The 20,179-nt window shown below is 47.7% G+C and overlaps 1 protein-coding gene across 1 annotated transcript in view; it reads left to right on the plus strand.

Annotated features, from left to right (window-relative positions):
- Window positions 1–20,179, plus strand: part of PLA1A (phospholipase A1 member A) — a gene marked incomplete at both ends in the record, with an annotated part of 50,740 nt that overhangs the window by 22,881 nt on the left and 7,680 nt on the right. The window contains 7 exons of the mRNA XM_080696521.1: window positions 2,563–2,764; window positions 6,032–6,209; window positions 6,661–6,769; window positions 8,345–8,446; window positions 13,437–13,526; window positions 15,849–16,016; window positions 17,984–18,073. Of these exons, the coding sequence (XP_080552647.1) occupies window positions 2,563–2,764; window positions 6,032–6,209; window positions 6,661–6,769; window positions 8,345–8,446; window positions 13,437–13,526; window positions 15,849–16,016; window positions 17,984–18,073 (939 nt within the window). The remainder of the gene's footprint in view (window positions 1–2,562; window positions 2,765–6,031; window positions 6,210–6,660; window positions 6,770–8,344; window positions 8,447–13,436; window positions 13,527–15,848; window positions 16,017–17,983; window positions 18,074–20,179) is intronic.

Here is a 20,179-nt window from a genome sequence, read left to right on the forward strand (position 1 = left end):
GGCACGGGGGGGGGGGGGTGATTCGAGCGAATTCACCAAAGGGACCACACGTGGACCCAGCTTTTTTATACATATGACCTCCATCTTGTTTAGGTAATTCTGACGTAGTCCCCTTATTTCCCTGCCTAGGTGGAGCCCAGGTGTCCTTTCCGCCTAGGTCTCTTTTCACGAAGGTCATGATCAAAGATCAGGTCAACCCCTTCCTACCATCTTAGCTAGCTTATCTAATCATGTAGATCTGTCTTTAGACAGAGAAAGGCCTAGCTCCCCTCTCCTATCACTTGCTAATTACTTTTAGCTAAGTCAATCTAAGTTTCAATAGCTGTTTGCTTCCTGACCAAAGCCAAGCCTTTCTCTCTCCAGGTCTGCCATTTTGAAACAATTATTTCTGAAATCTATCTATTAATAATCAGAACTTTCTCAAATCTTCCTAAGCCATTCTCAGTACTGGTACAGTGGCCTTGGCTGGAAAGTATCCAGTTTAAAGATGTGTGTGGTAAGGTGTTGTCAAATATGTGCAGCTTGTTAAAGCTTTTCTCTGCCACCTGGCTAGCAGCCAATGGCCAGGCACTGGAAGCCTCTATCATTTCTCTAGACTCCTCAAAAGGACAAGAAGGGGCTGGGTTGGAGGAGGGCATGAGAAACCTCTGGGATGGGCCATTCAGACCAGGGCGAGCCTAGTCCCTAGGGCAACGCCTCCTTTGGTCATCTGAGGTTCTTTTTAGAAATTTGTATTAATTTCCCTTGGTGGCCATAACAAGTGCCACAGACTGAGTGACTTAAACAATGGAAATCTGGTATCTCTCAGCTGAAGTCTGGGGTGACAGTGTCAGTGGGGCTGGTTTCTTCTGAGGGATAAGATGGAAGGATCTGTCCCTGGCCTCTCCATCACTCAGCATCTTTCCTCTGTTCAAATTTTCTCGTGTGTGTGTGTGTGTGTGTGTGTGTGTGTGTGTGTGTGTGCGTGTGTGTGTGTGTGTGTGTGTGTGTGTTGCGCCTTCTACTTCTGACCCTATCTAAGTTGCTGATAGCCTTGCAAAGTTGCTGAGGCTGGCTTCAAACCTTTGATCGTCCTGTCTTAGCCTCCCAAGTGTTGCGATTACAAGGCAAGGGTCACCACGCCCAGCTAAATTTCCTCATCTTAGAAGGACACCAAGCCAGGTGTGATGGCGCACACTTGTAATCCCAGCATTTGGGAGGCTGAGACAGGAGGATTGAGGTTCATGAACAGCCTCAGCTACTTAGTGAGGCCCTTTGCAACTCAGTGAGACCCTGTTTCAAAATAAAGAATAAAAAATAGGGTTGGGGATGTTGCCCAAGGTAGAATGGCCCCTGGGTTCCATTCCCAGTAATGCAAAAAAAAAAAAAAAAAAAAAGAAGGAAGACACCAGTCTTAGGGTGCACCCTACTAGCTCTATTTTAACTGAATTACCACTGTCACTGTAAAGACCCTTCCTCCAAATGAAGTCATGTTCTGAAATATTAATGGTTAGGACTTCCATGTGTGAATTTTGGGGAAGGGGCCCTTCATTCAGCTCTTGACTAGTCATCTCACCATGGCCTCTAACCTCCTCTAGTTGAATGATATTCATTTTGGGGGGGGAGGTCTGGGGATGGAACCCAGGGGCATTCTACCTCTGAGCTACACCCCTGACCTATTTTTTATTCTTTATTTTGAAACCGGGTCTCACTGAATTGCAGAGGACCTCACTAATAGCTGAGGCTGTCTGCGAACCATGATCCTCCAGGTCTCAGCCTCCCGAATGCTGGGATTACAAGCGTGCGCCACCACGCCCGGCTACTTGACTGATACTCATATTCTCTGGTATTTACTGTGAGCATGAAAAAATATTCACAGATTTTGGTTAAAGAATTGATGTGAAGCCAGGCATGGTGGTGGATGCTTGTAATCCCAGTATTTAGGGGCTAAAACAGGAGGATCACAGGTTCTCAGCCATCTTCAGCGACTTAGTGAGGCCCTCTGCAACTTAGTAAGATGCTGTTTCAAAAATAAGAAATAAGCCGGGCGTGGTGGTGCACGCTTGTAATCCCCGCGCTTGGGAGGCGGAGACAGGAGGATAGTGCAGGTTTGAAGCCAGCCGCGCTGGCTTAAGAGATCCTGTTTCCAAATAAAATATAAATTTTTTTATATTTTAAAATATAAATTTTTAAAATATAAAAATTTAAAATATAAAATTTTATATTTTACAAATTTTATAATTTTTAAATTAATAAAATTTTTAAATAAATTTTATAAATTTATAAATTTGTAAATTTTTAGGTTTGGGAGTGTAGCCTGGAGGTAGAAGGGCTTCCAGGAACCCCAGTACCACCAAAAAAAAAAGGAAGAAATAAAAATAGGGCTTAGGGGTATAGTTTGGAGGTTGAACACCCCTGGATTCAATCCCTAGTACTGACAAAAAAAAAAAAAAAGATGCAGTCTCTAGCTGACTTGTAACCCCGCCCCCCAGCCCCTGCCCCTTTCTTCCTCCCTAGAACATCTTTCTTTCTTCTGCAAACAGATGGCCTCACTCTGGATGCTCTTGTGTTGTTCTTCTCCAGGGGAGGCACCGCCTACCTCGCAGCCACAGTGCACCGACTTCCAGAATGCCAATCTCCTCAGAGGCACCAATCTCAAAGTGCAGTTTCTCCTCTTCACCCCTGGGGACCCCAGCTGTGGGCAGCGACTGGAAGACAGCAGTGACCTCCAGAACTCAGAGTTCAACGTCACTCTGGGAACCAAACTAATTATTCATGGATTCAGGTGGGCACTCACCAGCCAACAGGTCTAGGATGGGGCCATAAAGCCACAGGAAGTTAGTGGGGAGCGAGAAGAGGAAGGGGCTTCCTGGCCCCTCCCGTGCCTGCTGTTTTTAAAGGGGTCTCATATAAACGCACACAGGCTCTGCTGTGCGTTCTTGTTGGACATGTATCCCACCCTCCACCCCGTCCCGTCTACACGCTCACCAGCAGCACATCTGTGTGATGTGAACCAGGCACTCCAGACAGACAAGTCATAGGCTTCAGTTTCCATCTGAATTAAAGAGGAGGTTATAGTACAGGGAAGGTCTCTTAGCAAAAATGCTATGCTGTTACCCCAGGAGTACAGACTGTACGACATGATTCATCTCAGACAATAAGGTCACAGGCTTCCTGCAGTGGCTCAGGGGTAACGACAGCATGGTATTCAGTATTTTTCACCTTCTCTTTTACTTTACTTCTTCACTTTCTCTCTAGTTTCACGACCTGAGAAATTTCTATTTATGGGTGCTTCCCTCATACCCAGAGGTTGCCATTTCTCTGGAGCTTGACCACTTTTCTTATAATCTCTGATACCCTAGAGTCCAAATTTTGATGTAATATAAAGTCACTGAGTCTCTCTTCAGTCACCTTCCTCAAACATCTTTTCCCAAAGCCCAGTGACAAGGTCAAGGACAGAGATAGCATTCTTTTTTTTTTTTTTTTTTTTTTTTTTTGGTGGTACTGGGGTTCCTGGAAGCCCTTCTACCTCCGGGCCACACTCCCAGACCTATTTAAATTTTTTTTTTTAATTTGGAAACAGGGTCTCCTAAGCCAGCGCACGCGGCTGGCTTCGAACCTGCGCGATCCTCCTGTCTCTGCCTCCCAAGCGCGGGGATTACAAGCGTGCGCCACCACGCCCGACAGAGATAGCATTCTTGAAGGAAGGAGAACAGAGGCATAATAGTCTCATGATAAAACAACTCAAGTTGGGGGCGTCCAGTGAAGAAGTACACACAGAGACACTGCCCAGAGGACTACCACTTCCCCATCTCTGGCCTCTCTCTGCCTCCTGGATCCTTGGACTTCAGGGGCAAGATAATACTTACTTAGGCATCCCCTCCTCATTCTTGTTCCAAGATCTCTCTAGCAAGTCTCATGTTCAGCCCTTGTCCAAGGCTGAGTCCGTAGCTCCAAGCCAGCGATGGCTAGGAGAGCTGGAGAGCTCTTCGGGCTGCTAACTCTGCTGCTCCTAAGCCCCCCAGGCCCCTCCATGGCACCTACCCAGCCTGTGCTCCTCTGCTCACATGAGCAGGCTCAGATTGTTCCTGTACTGGGGGCTATTGGAAAAACTTCTTTCCTGATCCCAATCTGCTGCAAAAATTTTCTGGGGGAAAAAAAAAAAAGTCCCCTAGCCGGGAGCAGTAGCACACGCTTGTAATCCCAGCATTCGGGAGGCTGAGATGGAGGATCGTGGTTCGAGGACAGCCTCAGCTACTTAGTGAGGCCCTCTGCAACTCAGTGCAGTGAGACCTGGTTTCAAAATAAAGAATAAAAAATAGGGCTGAGGGTGTTGCTCAGGGCTGAGGTAGAATGCCCCTGGGTTCCATCTCCAGACCCTCAAAAAAAAAAAAAAATCCCCACCATTTTTATTCTGGAGAGGTCTCTCTCATCCTATCTTAAGTTCTAGAAGGATAGGGCAATATCTCACTTGTTTTTATTTCTTTTCTTATTTTATTTTGAGGTACTAGGGGATGAACTCAGGGGTATTCTACCCCTGAACTACACCCCCAGCCCTATTTTTTTTTTTCGGGTCTGGGGATGGAACCCAGGGACATTCGACCTTCGAGCTACACCCCCTGCCCTATTTTTTATTCTTTATTTTGAAACCGGGTCTCACTGAGTTGCAGAGGTCCTCACTAAGTAGCTGAGGCTGTCCGTGAACTGCGATCCTCAGGTCTCAGCCTCCCAAATGCTGGGATTACAAGTGTGCGCCACCACGCCAGGCTCCCATTTTTTTATTCCTTATTTTGAAACAGAGTCTCATTAAGTTGCAGAAGGCCTCACTAAGTAGCTGAGGCTGGCTGTGAACCTGCAATCTTCCAATCCTCCTGTCTCAGCCTCCTAATCACTGGGATTACAAGCATGCACCAACATGCCCGGTTTATTTATTTTTTAAGGATACTGTTATTGGTGAATTGTAATCTCACATCATTATGAAGCTCATAATGATGGAGACGCACGTGCACACAGCACTTGATGATCTCCCCCCTCCCGCTACTTGTTTCTATTTTTTGGAAAACGCTTATCATACTGACTGACCCAGACTCAGTAAATGTCTGTTTTACAAATGAATAGATGAATGGATGAGTGGATGAATGAATGAAAACACCCTCCAGACGAGAGCAAAGAGCCAATATTCTAGAATAAGAATTAAGATTGCAAATTTTAACTCTCTACAGTACAAAGCCTTTTTTTTTTTTTTTTTTGCAGTACTGGGGATGGAACCCAGGGGCATTCTACCTCTGAGCTATACCCCCAGCCCTATTTTTTATTCTTTGTTTTGGAACAGGGTTTCACTGAGTTGCAAAGGGCCTCACTAAGTAGCTGAGGCTGGTCATGAACCCATATCCTCCTGTCTCAGCCTCCCGAATGCTGGGATTACAAGCATGCGCCACCACATCCAGCTCAAAGCCATCTCCCCCACTCCACATAACACAAACAAGGTTAGGCAGTGCGTATGGTTTATGTAGATTATGGACTGCACAAAGGTGCCTAACTGAAGCCAAGTGGGGCTGAAATCCAACCTGGGTTCTGAGCCGTGACATGAGGCTGCATCTGGGCAGAACAAATCAGTCTGTATAATTGGTACAAAGGGTTCACATGCGCTGGGAAAGGCTGGACAACTTTGGAATTATGTCTTCCCTGTGCAAGGGGCTGTGTGATGGACCCCCATTATGGCCTTTCCCTAGTGTTAACTTCTCCAGGTTTGGGATTAATAGACATAACGGGAGCCGGGCGTGGTGGCGCACGCTTGTAATCCCAGCATTCGGGAGGCTGAGACCAGAGGACCGCGGTTCACCGACAGCCTCAGCTACTTAGTGAGGCCCTCTGCAACTCAGTGAGACCTGGTTTCAAAATAAAGAATAATAATAAAAAAAATAGGTCAGGGGGTGTAGCTTGGAGGTTGAATGCCCCTGGGTTCCATCCCCAGACCCACACACACAAAAAAATAGACATAACAGCGATATCAGGTTGGCAAGTCATTTCCTCTCCTTTGGCTCCTGTCTAGGGTCTTAGGAACGAAGCCTTCCTGGATTGACACGTTTATCAGAGCCCTTCTGCGTGCGGCAGATGCCAACGTCATTGCGGTGGACTGGGTGTATGGGTCTACAGGCGTCTACTTCTCAGCTGTGGACAATGTGGTGAAGCTGAGCCTTGAAATCTCCCGTTTCCTCAGTAAACTCCTGGTAGGTGTGAAAGGGCTTAGGGCAGAAAGGGCTTAGGTGTGGCAGAAAGGGCTTAGGGCAGAAAGGCACATCCTGGAGGATGTCCAAAGCGCACCCTGGAGGAGATCCAGGCAGGCGCAGAGCTATCCAGGGTGAGTCGGTGTCTTGTCCGAGTCTGGCGTTGGCCCCTTGGAGTGCTGACCTTGGGCAGGGTACAGAACCTCCCGAAGGCTCCTGCTCTCCTGAGCCACTGTGAGGTAGATGGTCACCCCAGACTGCCGGGCATTTAGTCATTCCTCAGAAGACTGTCTGTGGCTCTTGCTTCCACACTTTGAAGTGAGGGGGCTGTTGGGGTGCAGAGTACAGGAAGAGGTGAAGTGACCGATGGATGAGAGGTCTGGTCGTTTCTTCAAATCATGTGAGGCCCTGGGCCTGTGGCCCCAGAGGAACTCATTGTCAATGCCCATTCCAGGCGCTGGGTGTGTCGGAATCCTCCATCCACATCATTGGTGTTAGCCTGGGGGCCCACGTCGGGGGCATGGTGGGACATTTCTACAAAGGCCAGCTGGGACGAATTACAGGTACCTCCTTCTTTGCCCATCCTCCAGGGTTTAGAGTTAGGGAGAGGTTGTCCTCAAGTGCCTCTTCTGAGGTGAGCAGCGGGGTGTGTTACGCCTTTGTTCTTTTCCTGTGTGTGGTACTGGAGACTGAGCCCAGAGGCATTCTACCCCTGAGCTACACCCCCAACCCTATTTTATTTTTATTTTCAAGCAGGGTCTCGCTAAGTTGGTGAGAGTCTCACTACTTGCGGAGGCTGTCCTCAGTCAAAACTGTGATCCTGCCAGGAGTGGTGGCGCACACTTGTAATCCAAGCACTTGGCGGCAGAGACAGGAGGATCACACAGGTTCAAAGCCAGCCTCAGCTACTTAGTGAGGCTCTCAGCAACTTAGTGAGACCCTGTTTCCAAATAAAATATAAAATAGGTCTGGGAGTGTATCCTGGAGGCAGAAAGCCCCTTGGTTCCATCCCTGGTACCACAGGGAACAAACAAACATACAAACAAACAAACCTGCGATCCTTCTGTCTTCACCTCCCAAGTACTAGGATTACAAGTGTGCACCATCATGCTGGGCCGGGCCATTGTTCTTATGACTGACACATCTGTCACAATGAGAATTTAGCTTGTGGTCTTTTTGCATAAAATGGTACCTTGTTATTATTGTGTGATTTCTAATATCAGGATTAGAGGCCATGTACTTCTGAGCCTCAGTGTCTACATCTGTAAAATGGCTTGTAACACCTTTATCCTTGACTCACTGGAAATCACCTTCAGACAGTTTTGTTAAATATCTTCGGAGATGTGGGGGATTTTAGGCTTCAGGAGCCACTCTAAGTCAGTAGACTAGTGTTATGTGGTAAACACCCTGGCTTTGTGGCCTTTTGGTTGGACGATTCTGAGTCATGATCTACAGAATCTTTCAGAGAGACCCTTATTGAGATGAGACCCAGTTGCCCCTGAAAATTAATATTCACATTAGCCTTTGCCAAAGGGTCATTGTTGTCAAACTTTTTATTTATTGGTGCTGGAGATTGTGCCTAGGAGCATTCCACCTCTGAGCTACACCCCCAGCTCTATTTTTTTTTTTTTTTTTGGAAACAGGGGCTTACTAAGTTGCAGAGGGCCTCAGGACATTGCTGAGGCTGGCCATAAACCTGTACTCCTCCTGTTTCAGCTTCCCAATAAGTGTGCGCCACCATACCTAGCCTCTAACTCATTTTAGAGCCGTAAAAAATGGCTCACGAAGAGGTTACCTCAAGAGAGACAACACACAGGAGTTTCTTTTTTATTTTATTTATTTATTCATATTCATTTATTTGGTGGTACTGGTGACGGAACCATTCTACCTCCAGACTACACTCCCAGACCTATTTTATATTTTTATTTAGAAACAGGGTCTCTCTTAAGCCTCCTGTCTCCGCCTCCCAAGCGAGGCCGGCTCATACAGGAGTTTCTTGAATGGGTGGTCCTGAGTCAGTTAATCCTTGGGGACTCAGATCTATGGGGGAGGGGCTGCTAGGGTAGATGGTGGTGGATCCATAGCGGTTCCTGCAGCTGAGAGGAGAGGGGGCTCCTGATGCCAGACTGTCCTTGTAGGCCTGGATCCCGCTGGACCAGAGTACACCAGAGCCAGCCTGGAGGAGCGCTTGGACCCTGGAGATGCTCGCTTCGTGGAAGCCATCCACACAGACACTGACAGTGAGAGCTGGGGCGACGTGGCCGGGGCGAGAGAGTGAGCGCAGGCAGGGCTAGGAGGCTGGTGTTGAGGTCCTGGGCAGAGATCCCAGGGCTTCTGCTGTACAGTGAGGAGTTTAGTAGGATGGTCTTTTCTGTATTGGGGAACCCAGGGCCATTCAACCTCGGAGCTATGCCCCTAGCCCTTTTGTTTTTATTTTGGAACAGGGTACTGCTTAGTTGCTAAGGCTGACCTATCTCAGCCTCTAAAGTACTGGGAATGCAGGTAGCCGCCACCACACCCGGCTACCAGGATAATCTTGAAAGTCTCTTTCAGGTGTCACTCTGTGGCTGCTGAGATGAATGGTTTCCTTCCTTCCTTTCTTTCTTTCTTTCTTTCTTTCTTTCTTTCTTTCTTTCTTTCTTTCTTTCTGGTACTGGGGTTCCTGGAAACCCTTCTACCTACGGGCTACACTCCCAGACCTATTTTATATTTTTTTAAAATTTGGAAACAGGGTCTCTTAAGTCAGCGAGGTTGGCTTCGAACCTGCGTGATCCTCCTGTCTCCACCTCCCAAGTGCAGGGATTACAAGCGTGCGCCACCATTCCCAGCTGAATGGTTTACTTTTTAGCCACCATTAGACAAGAGGATTCTCACATGGACCAAAATTGCTCTGCTCTCTGATTCAACACCAAACCAGTGCCGAGGTGGGACCGGGAGGCATGGCTGCCTGGCTAGCTTACAGGAAAGCCACACTGCTTTTTCTGGTTAGGTGTGCCTGGTCCCCCATGATGGGAGGATTCCACCCCCAGGCTCACAGGCCTGTCAGGACTTTCCTCCTCTCTAGTGGATAAGCCCAATCCTCAGTCCAAGAGAGAAAGAGAATTCCCCATCCAATAGTGACAGACAGAAAAGGCCCCTCGACTCTCAGTCCACTATAATGAGATTCAGGCCTTCTAACCAACCCGAAAAAGACTCCGTGACCCTCCTTATTTTCACTTGCTGTAAAATGTTTTTACAGTGTGCCCGGCACTGTGTTCTGTGTCTTTGGAGCAAGCAGAAATGACATTTGTTCTTGACCTGAAGACCTTATAGATCAAGCAATAGATGTATGTCTAGATTCCCAGATGCATAATTCTGGAAGAAGCCCACGTGGTCACGCTGCCCAACCTTCATCCCCACCTTCACAGCTCAGACAGGAACCCAACGCCCTGCAGGCTATGTTAGAGGAATTAAACTTGTTCATTCATAACACCAGCTCTTCTGTTCCTCAATTTTCTAAAAAGGTGACTTACTAGGTCCCCAGTTACCTGAGAGAGGCCTCTTAGGTCCTTTAAAGTTGGAGCCTCTTCCTGATGGGACTGACAAAAATTTTATTCCATTGACTCATCAATCTTTACTGAGCTATGTAGCCAGTACTGAGAATATGGCAGTGAACACGGACTTGTATGAGGTCCCTGGCCATGTAGAACTTACAGGCTATACGGAGGCTTCATTCACTTATTTGGTAACCATTTATTGGTCACTCAGCTATCCTAGATGTCAAGGATCCTGAAGATAAAAGACAGGTGAAAGGCCCACGGCTGTGAAGCTTATATCCACAGAAACAGACAAGATCATTACATATCGTGATTATTATAATGAAGGACATGTGAGAAAAGGTGATTTGGGTATGGGATCTGTTTCAGATAGGGTTATTGGAAACACCCAATAACCAATCTGGTGAGAAGAAAGATGAGAATGAAGCTAGGTGCAGTGGTGCATGCCTGTTTTATTTAATCCCAGTACTTAGGAGGCTGAGACTGGAGGCTCACTGGTTCAAGACCAGCCTGAGGAACTTTGTAAAACCCTCAGTAACATAGCAAGATCCTGTTTCAAATTAAAAATAAAGAGGGCTAGGGATGTAGCTTGGAGGTAGAATGGCCCTAGGTTCAATCCCTGGTATAAAAAAAGGAAAGCCAGGGGAGGCGGCGCACGCTTGTAATCCCAGTGCTTGGGAGGCTGAGACAGGAGGATCGCACAGGTTCGAAGCCAGCCTCGGCTACTTAGGGAGGCTCTCAACAACTTAGACCCTGTTTCCAAATAAAGTATAAGATAGGTCTTGGAGTATAGCCTGGAGGTAGAAAAGCCCCTGGGTTCCACCCTCAGTACCGCAAAAAGAAAAAAAGACTAAAAAATAGGGCTGGGGGTGTAGCTCAGAGGTAGAATGTCCCTGGGTTCCATCCTCAGTACCACACACAAAAAAATTAAAAATTAAAATAAATTAAAAAGGAGAAGGAAGAGGGGGTAGAGGAGGAAGAAGAGGAGAGGATGAGGAAGAGGAGGAGGAGATGCATCACACACAAAAAATTAAAATAAAAATAAATTAAAGAGGAGAAGGAAGAGGGGGGAGAGGAGGAAGAAGAGGAGATGATGAGGAAGAGGAGGAGGAGGAGATGAGTCAGCCCTAGGAATGGCTGGGAGAAGAGCATTTCTAGGTGGAGCCTGGGGATGGGTGAGAACTTGGCTTGTTCTAGAGACCGGAAAGAGTAAAGGAGCCAAGGAGGAAGAGGTATCGTGTGGGTTTGGAAAAGAGAGAACCTTCTAGGCTGCCCGTGACAAGGAGGATCCCACTGGTTCTCAGGTCAGTAAGAATGGTGTGGCAACTTGGGTTTCCTTAAAGGATGACTGCCAAGAACAGGCCATGGGGGAGGGGGCACTAGGGAAGCCCAGGGTCCAGGCAGGGTGTTTGCAGTAGTAGACTGAATGAGATACTGTTGGCTTGGGCTGAGGCAGCAGCGGTAGAGACAAAGTAGCAGAAAGATCCAGAAAAAAATAAATTATTATATATATTTTATTATATATTTAAATTATATATTATATTATTTAAAAAAATTTTTGCAGAGACATATGTTTTCTGTAATATGTCCAAGCTAGGGAGTTGTGGTAATACCAGAGAGATTCCAGATGATGGAAGGGAAATCTCAGCAAAGCTTGAACGTAAGGATAGGAGAGGAAGAAAGCTGAGGTTGTTCAATGGAGGAGCTACATACGAATATGTGTGCAATCGTATAAATACAACACGATTAACCTGGACACTCTCTATTGGGGGGGGGGAGGAAAAGGAGGGGGAAGGGCATGAAGCACAATGTAAATGTATACCACTCTCAATATGTTCCACTTATAAAAAAATTAAATTAAAAAAATAAAATTTTTTTGCAGTACTGGGGATGGAGCCCAGGGGCATTCTACCTCTGAGCTATACCCCCAGCCCTATTTTTTTATTCTTTATTTTGAGACAGGGTCTCACTAAGTTGCAGAGAGCTTCACTAAGTAGCTGAGGCTGGCTGCAAACCACAATCTTCCTGTATCAGCCTCCCAAGGACTGGAATTACAAGCATGTACCACCACTCCCAGTTCCAGAATATATTTTTGAGGTAGAGCTGACCAGAATTGTAATGGGCTGAGTGTGGGACCTGAGGGAAGGACAGGTGTCAAGGGTCACTTCTATATCACTGGATAACACCTGGGCAGTGACATTAAACAAATAATACACAGTACACTCCCAGACCTATTTTATACTTTTTTATTTGGAAACAGGGTCTCTTAAGCCATCGCGGCTGGCTTCAAACCTGCGTGATCCTCCTGTCTCCGCCTCCCAAGCACGGGGATTACAAGCATGTGCCGCCACACCCGGCAGTCTATTTCCTTTTTTAAAAAAAATTTCTTTTGGTGGTACTGGGGTTCCTGGAAACCTTCTCCGGGCTAACACTCCCAGACCTATTTTATATTTTTTTTATTTGGAAACAGGCTTTCTTAAGCCAGCGAGTCTGGCTCTGAACCAGCCAGCAAGGCTGGCTTCCAAGCGCGGGGATTACAAACATGCGCCACCACACCCGGTTTAAAAAATAATTTTATTGGTGAATTATAGTCTTACATCATGCTGCAGTTCATAATGATAGTGGCCTACATGCACACAGCACTTGGGGGCTTTCCCTCGGCTCCCACTCACTCAAATGATTTCTTATAACAGTGATAGATGAGCCAGGTGTGGTGGCACACATCCGTAATCCCATTACTTGGGAGGCTGAGACAGGAGGATTACAGCTTCAAGACTAGCCTCAGCAATGTAGTGAGACTCTTAGCAACCTAGTGAGAATGTGTTTCAAAACAAAAAATAAAAAGGCCGGGAGGCGTAGCTCAGAGGTAGAATGCCCCTCAGTTTAACCCCAGTACTAAAATCAATCAGTCAATCAATAACAGTGATGGGGAGGATCAGGGGCTTTGGTAGTTGGGCTTGCCCATTCTGAGGGGTCAGAGGTGCCCTATGGGAAGGCCTGGGCTGTTGCCATGGTGATGAGATGGGTGCTGTAATCTCTGTTAAACTCAGCTCTTCAGAGCCACATCATACTTCCACTCAGCCAGGAGAGCACAAAGATATGCTTTGTGGGAGAGTGTGGAGACATGGCCCCAAACCTATCTATCTGAACTATTAGTTGAAGGGAAATGGAAAACTAATCAACAAGGTAATTTAGCAAATACCTAATATTTGCCGATTTACATAACCTTGTGTCGAGAGATATTTCCTTCCTTCCGTCTTTCTTTTTTTTGTACTGGGGATTGAACTCAGGGGCATTCTACTATACCCTGAGCTATACTCTCGGCCCTATTTTTACATTTTATTTTGAAACAGGGTTTCACTAAATTGCTGAAGGCCTTGATAAATTGCCAAGACTGGCCTTGAACCTGCAATCCTCCTGTCTTGGTCTCCCAAATTCTTGGAATTAAAGTTGTGTGTCACCACACCTAGCTCAAAGGATATTTTCTTGATTTTGTTAGGTGAATATGAGTATCTTATAAACGAACTCTTCCTTGGTTCCTCTCAGCATGGCTCATCTCGCAAAGCCCCACGGCCCTATGGAGTGAGGTGGGCTTCCGAAGTCAGACCTCAGGCCTCGTGGCCAGGGGACCCTGCTCAGGAGCTGGAACACATGTCACCGACATAAGAAATTGATCGCATTATGCCTCTTTCAGATTTGGGTATTCGGATTCCTGTCGGACACGTGGACTACTATGTCAATGGAGGCCGAGACCAGCCTGGCTGCCCCACGTTTATCCACGCAGGTCGGAAAGCAGAGGCTGGAGTCCTGTCCACAGAGGGTCTTCCCGGTGCTGCTCTTTGCCAATCCTATGATGCCTTACTCAGCACTTACTGAGTAGCTTTGAGCCCACAAATTCCAGACAGGAATAATGGTCTCCCCACTCATCCTAGGCCCTGCTATGATCCACCATTACTCAATCCAGTGACCTCTGTCTCCCCTGGGCCCTGGCCTGAAGCACAACCCGCAGCAGCTGCATCCCCCACAGGACACGGATGTGGCGGAAGCCAGTGAGCCCGAGCCGGCTGGCCACAGCACTGGCCCACCGTGTGGCCTCCGCCAGATTCACTAAGTCCAGCAGTTCTCTAAAGTTATCTATCTTCAGGATAATCTTCTTGACTGCATTCAATCAATAGACATATCCTCTCTTATAAATATATTCTTCTGGAATGTTCTTTTTGAATATATTATTGAATATATTCTTCATAGCATTATTTTAAATAAATTAACTTTGTCAAAAGCTAAGCATCAAGGATTGCTTAGTGTTCTTAAACTCTTCTTATGACTATAATCAATATACACTTTATGTGGAAGTTTTACATTTCTCTTTACTATCTTTTTAGTTTTTTACTGCTTTGCCAAATTCTTTTTTTTTTTTTTTTTTTTTGTGGCACTGGGGTTCCTGGAAACCCTTCTACCTCCGGGCTACACTCCCAGACCTATCTTTTATACTTTTATTTGGAAACAGGGTCTCTTAAGCCAGCAAGGCTGGCTTCGAACCTACAAGATACTCCTGTCTCTGCCTCCCAATTGCGGGGATTACAAGCCTGCGCGCCTGGCTACCAAATTCTTAACATATTAAGGATTCCTTTGAAGATTTAGTGAATAATAACTAATCTATTTTACCAAATTTACTAGACTTCCAAAAAATGCCTCTTTTTTTTAATTGAGCCCACAGGTGTTCTATCTCTGAGCCACACTTCCAGCCCTATTTTTTAAAGTTTTAATTAAGTAACTAATTAATTTTTGTGTGGTACTAGAAATTTAACCTAGGGAAATTCTTTCTCTGAGAGATGTTCCCCAGCCTTATTTTTCTTTTATTTATTTATTTATTTATTTATTTATTTAGGTGGTTCTGGGGTTCCTGGAAGCCCTTCCGGGCTACACTCCCAGACCTATTTTTATATATTTTATATTTTGGAAACAGGGTCTCTTGAACCAGCAAGGCTGGCTTCGAACCAGCGCAATCCTCCTGTCTCTGCCTCCCAAGCGTGGGGATTACAAGCGTGCGCCACCATGCCCGGCCTTCTTTTTTATTTTGAAATAGGATCTCACTAAGTTGCGAAGGGTCTCACTAAGTTTACTGAGGCTGGTCTCAAACCTGCGATTCTCATGTCTCAGCTTCCCAAGTACTGGATTTACAGGCATATGCCACGACACTTGGCTAAACATGCTTCTTTTAACAGTTTAGAACCTTTTTCCAGCAATTTTGATCAGGTGGCATAGTTTTGTTTCACTGGCTTTGGAAAATGTCAGTGAGTTTCAGTTTACCGCTTTTCTTCTTCACAACAGAATTGGAGAAGAGTCTATAATTTGTCTCTGCACAGCTCCCTGTTGATAAGAGGAAGGAACTTTCCAACTGTGGGGGAAAGAAAGCCAGAGCACAGCTCAGCCTTGGTTGCCAGTCCCACAGCGAGGGTCCTGCAGTGCAGAGAGAGCCTGAACACCCCATAACCCTGGGGAGAAGGAGGGTTGTTGCTCACTATTACCTCTTAGCCCCAGCCAATCCATCCCAGTGTGAGTTGCTGTGCACCGTCACTAGTAAACAATAACAACAACCAAACCACGTTTTGAGGAAATTGGAAAATTTGGCAAATTTACTGTAGCCATCGTTTGGCCAGGCAAGTTTCTGCACATCGGCTTTAAACATTGACCGCAATCTGCCACCAACTCCCTCGAGTGTCTCATTGCTGGGTTGAGTATAATGAGTTTGCAAATATTTGGTTGTATGGGCAACAGTGGGTGAAGAAGGTAAAAACTGGCCGACAGAGAACCCTTCCCAGAAGAGGAGTCGGCATCCCTGGCTCTCTCTCTGCTCCCACATATGAGGGAGAGTTATCATCAGGCAACTTTCTTGGCAGATTAAGCTTCTGTATCTCAGGAAAATGAAAAGGAAAAGGGAAACGGCAGTATCTGTGTCCATTAAAATTTTTTAAATGTGGCTCAGGGACAGCCCATGTATTTATAGTCTTCTGGGATATAAAATTCATCAGTTACAGTAAGAGATATGCAGGGAATTTCCATTTGTCTAGACTGAAACCTGGGTCTTGTGTTTTCCCCTGTTCAGGTTACAGTTATCTGATCTGCGATCACATGAGGGCCGTGCACCTCTACATCAGTGCCCTGGAGAATTCCTGCTCACTCACGGCCTTTCCCTGCGCCAGCTACAAGGACTTCCTCGCTGGACTCTGTCTGGATTGCTTTAACCCTTTTCTGCTCTCCTGTCCAAGGATAGGTAAAGTGTCACCCCTTTGGCTCCCTCTGATAATGTGGGGAAAGTGTGAATCCTGCCCGTTGTCACCTCTTCGTGTCCTGATCCTATAGTCAAGAGATCTGTCTAACCTGGGGAAGAGAAATGAGCTGGTGAGGTGAGCCTGTTCTCACTTGGAAGCTGGTGACCGGCCCTCTGCCCCCCAGCCTCACCCTCTGTGTAGCTCCCTCTGCATCCTCTGTCCCACACCTTCCCCCACACAGTCCCTGCAGCCCCAGGACACTCTAGTCCAGAGCCCCTGCCCCATTCTCCCACCATGTTTCCGTAGGTCCCTCTCCAGTCTTCTATCAGTGTGCTGGGAACCCCCACAGTGGCTATATGGGCCCACTTTGAGCTGTGCAGCTGTGGTCACCACAGCTAGCAGGGAGAGGCGCCTAATTGCTGAGTGGTGTGAGCACATTCCGGGATCATCAGGCCAGTTTGGGGAGCAGACCCGGAGAAGACTGAAAGATCTGACCTTTAACACCCCTGTGCACACCGACGCTGCAAATATCCGGGGTGAAAGACACCAGGAAGAAGCTCCTGGGTACTGGGAATGGCTCCTCCATCCCACACTCTCTACGCCACACCCCTGGCTGCCACTAAAACCTGCAGCAGCCTGCCATTGCTGATATGAATGAAACCAATACCAGCTTGATAAAATGTTAGAGGAAGAGCATCTTCCCATAACAAAATATCAGCGTCCCTTCCTGCTCGGTGGGCACAGGTCTCCATTCCCTCCACATATGGGGGCCCCTGAGGTCTCAGCTGCTTCACACTGTCCACCCAGCAACATCTCTCTACTCTACCCCCCCCTCGCACTGAGAGCCCCAGGGAAGCGACCCACACGCACTTCCAAGTGTGCGCCACGCTTCCTCATCCTGTGGGCCTTTGCCCCTCGCTGTTCTCTGCCCTGAACACCCTCTCCCTGCTGTCATCTGTGAGTCTTCAGGTCAAGCATGCCCCTTTTACCGCATCCCCGCTGCACAGAATATAAGCCAGACGGATTGGTTTGCAAGATAGAGACATCGCTTTAAATTTCTTATAATTACCTGCCAAGCATGGGTCACATAAGTTGGGGGAATCACAGGTTTAAAATCAGTCTCAAGCTGGGTGTGGTGGTGCACGCTTGTAATCCCAGTGCTTGGGAGGCTGAGACAGCAGGATCACACAGGTTTGAAGCCAGCCTCAGCTACTTAGTGAGGCTCTCAGCAACTTAGTGAGACCCTGTTTCCAAATAAAGTATAAAATAGGTCTGGGAGTATAGCCCAGAGGTAGAAAAGGTACCACCCCCAGTACATGCGCATACAGCCAAAAATAAATAAATAAATAAAATAATAAAATAAAATCAGTCTCAGTAACTTAGTAAGATCCTCAACAACTTAGCAAGATCCTCAGAAACTTAGCGAGATCCTGTTTTAAAAATAAAAACTAAACTGGGCTGGGGTAAAGCTCAAAGGGAGAATGCCCCTGGATTCAGTCTTTGCTACCAGGGGAAAAACAAAAACAACCCCCAGAATGGTCCATATAGCTGAGCTAGTGGTGCACACCTGTAATCCCAGCTACTCTGGAAGCTGAGACAGGAGGGTGGCAAGTTCAAGGTCAGCCTGGGCAACTTAGCAAGGTGCTATCTCAAGGTAAAATTTTACAAAAGGGTTGAGGGTGTAGGTCAGTGTTAGAATGCCCCTGTGTTCAATCCCCAGTCAGTATGAGAGAGAGGGGGGGGAGAGAGAGAGAGAGAGAGAGAGCGCCAAATCATCTGATGAATGTATTCTTGTTTGCCTGTATGTTTCACTGGACTCTGGGTCCTGGGACTCAACATAGTATGGCCTGTCTCACAGTTTAGACATCTGTAGACTAATACGAGTACATGAATTACTCCACACATGGCCGGCACTGTGGGACCAGAAATGGCCTCCTCAGGGCTCTGCCATCTGCTTCTTTCTCTCCAGGACTGGGGGAACAAAGTGGTGTGAAGATAGAGCCGCTCCCCAAGGAAGTAAGAGTGTACCTCCTGACCACGTCCAGGGCCCCGTACTGTGGTGAGCGGGAGAGGGACGCACGAGCTCAGCTCTGCCAACGAGCGGGGCGGCGGGTGAAGGACTGGCGCAAGGGTGTTCTGGGAGGCAGGTGGGGGCCGGCGCCTGGTCCTAGACAGAACCAAACCAGGAGAGGGAGTCCAGTCAATGGCTCTGTTGATGACATGGGGACACCCTACAGATCCGCATTTCTTCCCCCACTGAAACTTGCCCTCCAGGGGTTTCTCTCCAGAAAGCCTGTGGTCTTCCCGCCCCCCTCCTCGGTGCCCACCCCTGTCGCCCACAGGGCTGCCTCCTGGGTCAGGGTCCTGGAGGAATGCAGAACTTGGGTCAGGATCCTGGAGGAATGCAGAACTTGGTCCCTGCCTGCCTCCCCCTTCACATGCGCACACAGCCGCCCCGCTGCTTCTCACTTCCCGTCCGTGAAGCTAAGATGTCAGTGATTGTAAAAGACAGACGTAGAAAGCCAGCCAGTCTTAGGATCCGTCGCAAGCTGGTCCACCATCCCTCTCCACCTTTCTGTATCTTAACTAGGGTGGCTTTACTACCCGGTTTAGGTATATGGTCTTGGAGGTTTCTTGTCTGCTTTGAGTGTGTACAAGACAAAAATCAAATGAGTATTCTGGTTGGGATGATGAATTGTACAGCTCCCCTAATTGGAGCTGATTTTGTGATCAGCTTGTGTCGAGTGAGTGAAAGTCTTTGTGGCTTCTGTTAGTAGAAGGCCTGGTGCAAGGTGGTCTGGGGCCCAGGGCTCAGACTGTGCTCACACACACCTGGATTTAAACCTCAGCACAGTAACAGCACCTACGCACAGGAATCAATGGTGAGGATGAAATACAATAGTACACAGGAAGCACTGGCCCAGGCATCAGAACCCAACCAGGAATCATCCCTTCCCTTAGTCAACCAGAGTGTGGGAGGAGGAAGATGGCGGTGTTTCTACCTTTGCACTGGAGGGAGTTCATGGCTGCCTCACAGGAACACTGTGGCTTCAGAGACCACCGGGGCTTACCCCCGCACCTCCATATATGCCAGCTCATTGGACAGCCCAGCTCTGAGAGAGGATGTGAGAACAGGAGGCCCTGGGAGGTTAAGGGACCGGCTCAGGGCACACAGCTGGGTGGGAAAGTCACCGCTCAACTCTGGGTTCTCTGACTCCAAAATCTACAACCTCTTGCCCCTACCCTGTCCTCTCTGTTCCCTCTCTGTATTTCTTGGTTACTCTTCTGCCCACATCATGGCACTGAGGGAGGATGTGGAGTTCACAGGGGAAGTGGGGCTGTGGGGCCAGATCATCTGGCTCCCAATTCCAGCTCCGAGCAGCATCCTGAACAGGCCTCCCCTGGTCTAGGCAGCTGGGAACTCACTGAGCAGGAAAGCCTGGGGAATGCCTGGGGGTAAGAGAATCTTCAGCCAGGCATGGTGGCACATGCCTGTAATCCCAGACTTGGGAGGTGAGACAGGAGGATAGCATATTTGAAGCCAGCCTCAGCGATTTAGTGAGACACTCAGGAACTTGGTGAGACCCCATTTCAAAATAAGAAATATAAGGAGCTGGGGGCTTAGCTTGGCAGTAGTATGCTTCTATGTTCAGTCCTCAGTATGAGGCAAAGAGGGAGAGGGAGAGGGAGAGAGAGAGAGGGAGACAGAGAAGGTGAGAGAGGAGAAAGAGGGAGGAGAGAGAGAGAAAGAGAGAGAGAGAGAGAGAGAGAGAGCGAGAGAGAGAGAGAGAGATATAGGGAGAGAGATAGGGAGAGAGTAATTTTGAGGTCCCTGCTAAGGGAGATTCACAGACCCATCATTTTCCTGTTCCCTGTTGTGAGACTTTCTCCCCATTCCCCAAGACATGGCCCTGTCTGTTAAAAAATCACAGAGGGGGACAGAAAGGAAGAAAGCAGTGTGCATACCCGCATGCCTGTGTGCTGGGAGACTTCCCTTGTGAGGGAGGAAGCGAGTCTCCCTCCCAGGACCAGGGAAGACAACCTACCTGGGTTTGCTCAGGTGGGACAGGAGCAGCTGGCTCCCAGCCCCTCCCAGGCCGCCATGGCATCTGGCCCCCATACCCTTGGCCTGCTTCCACCTTAGCGGCCGGTGCTCATGAGCACA

Source organism: Muscardinus avellanarius (genome assembly GCF_963383645.1).
Source record: "Muscardinus avellanarius genome assembly, chromosome: 5".
Taxonomy (NCBI): domain Eukaryota; kingdom Metazoa; phylum Chordata; class Mammalia; order Rodentia; family Gliridae; genus Muscardinus; species Muscardinus avellanarius.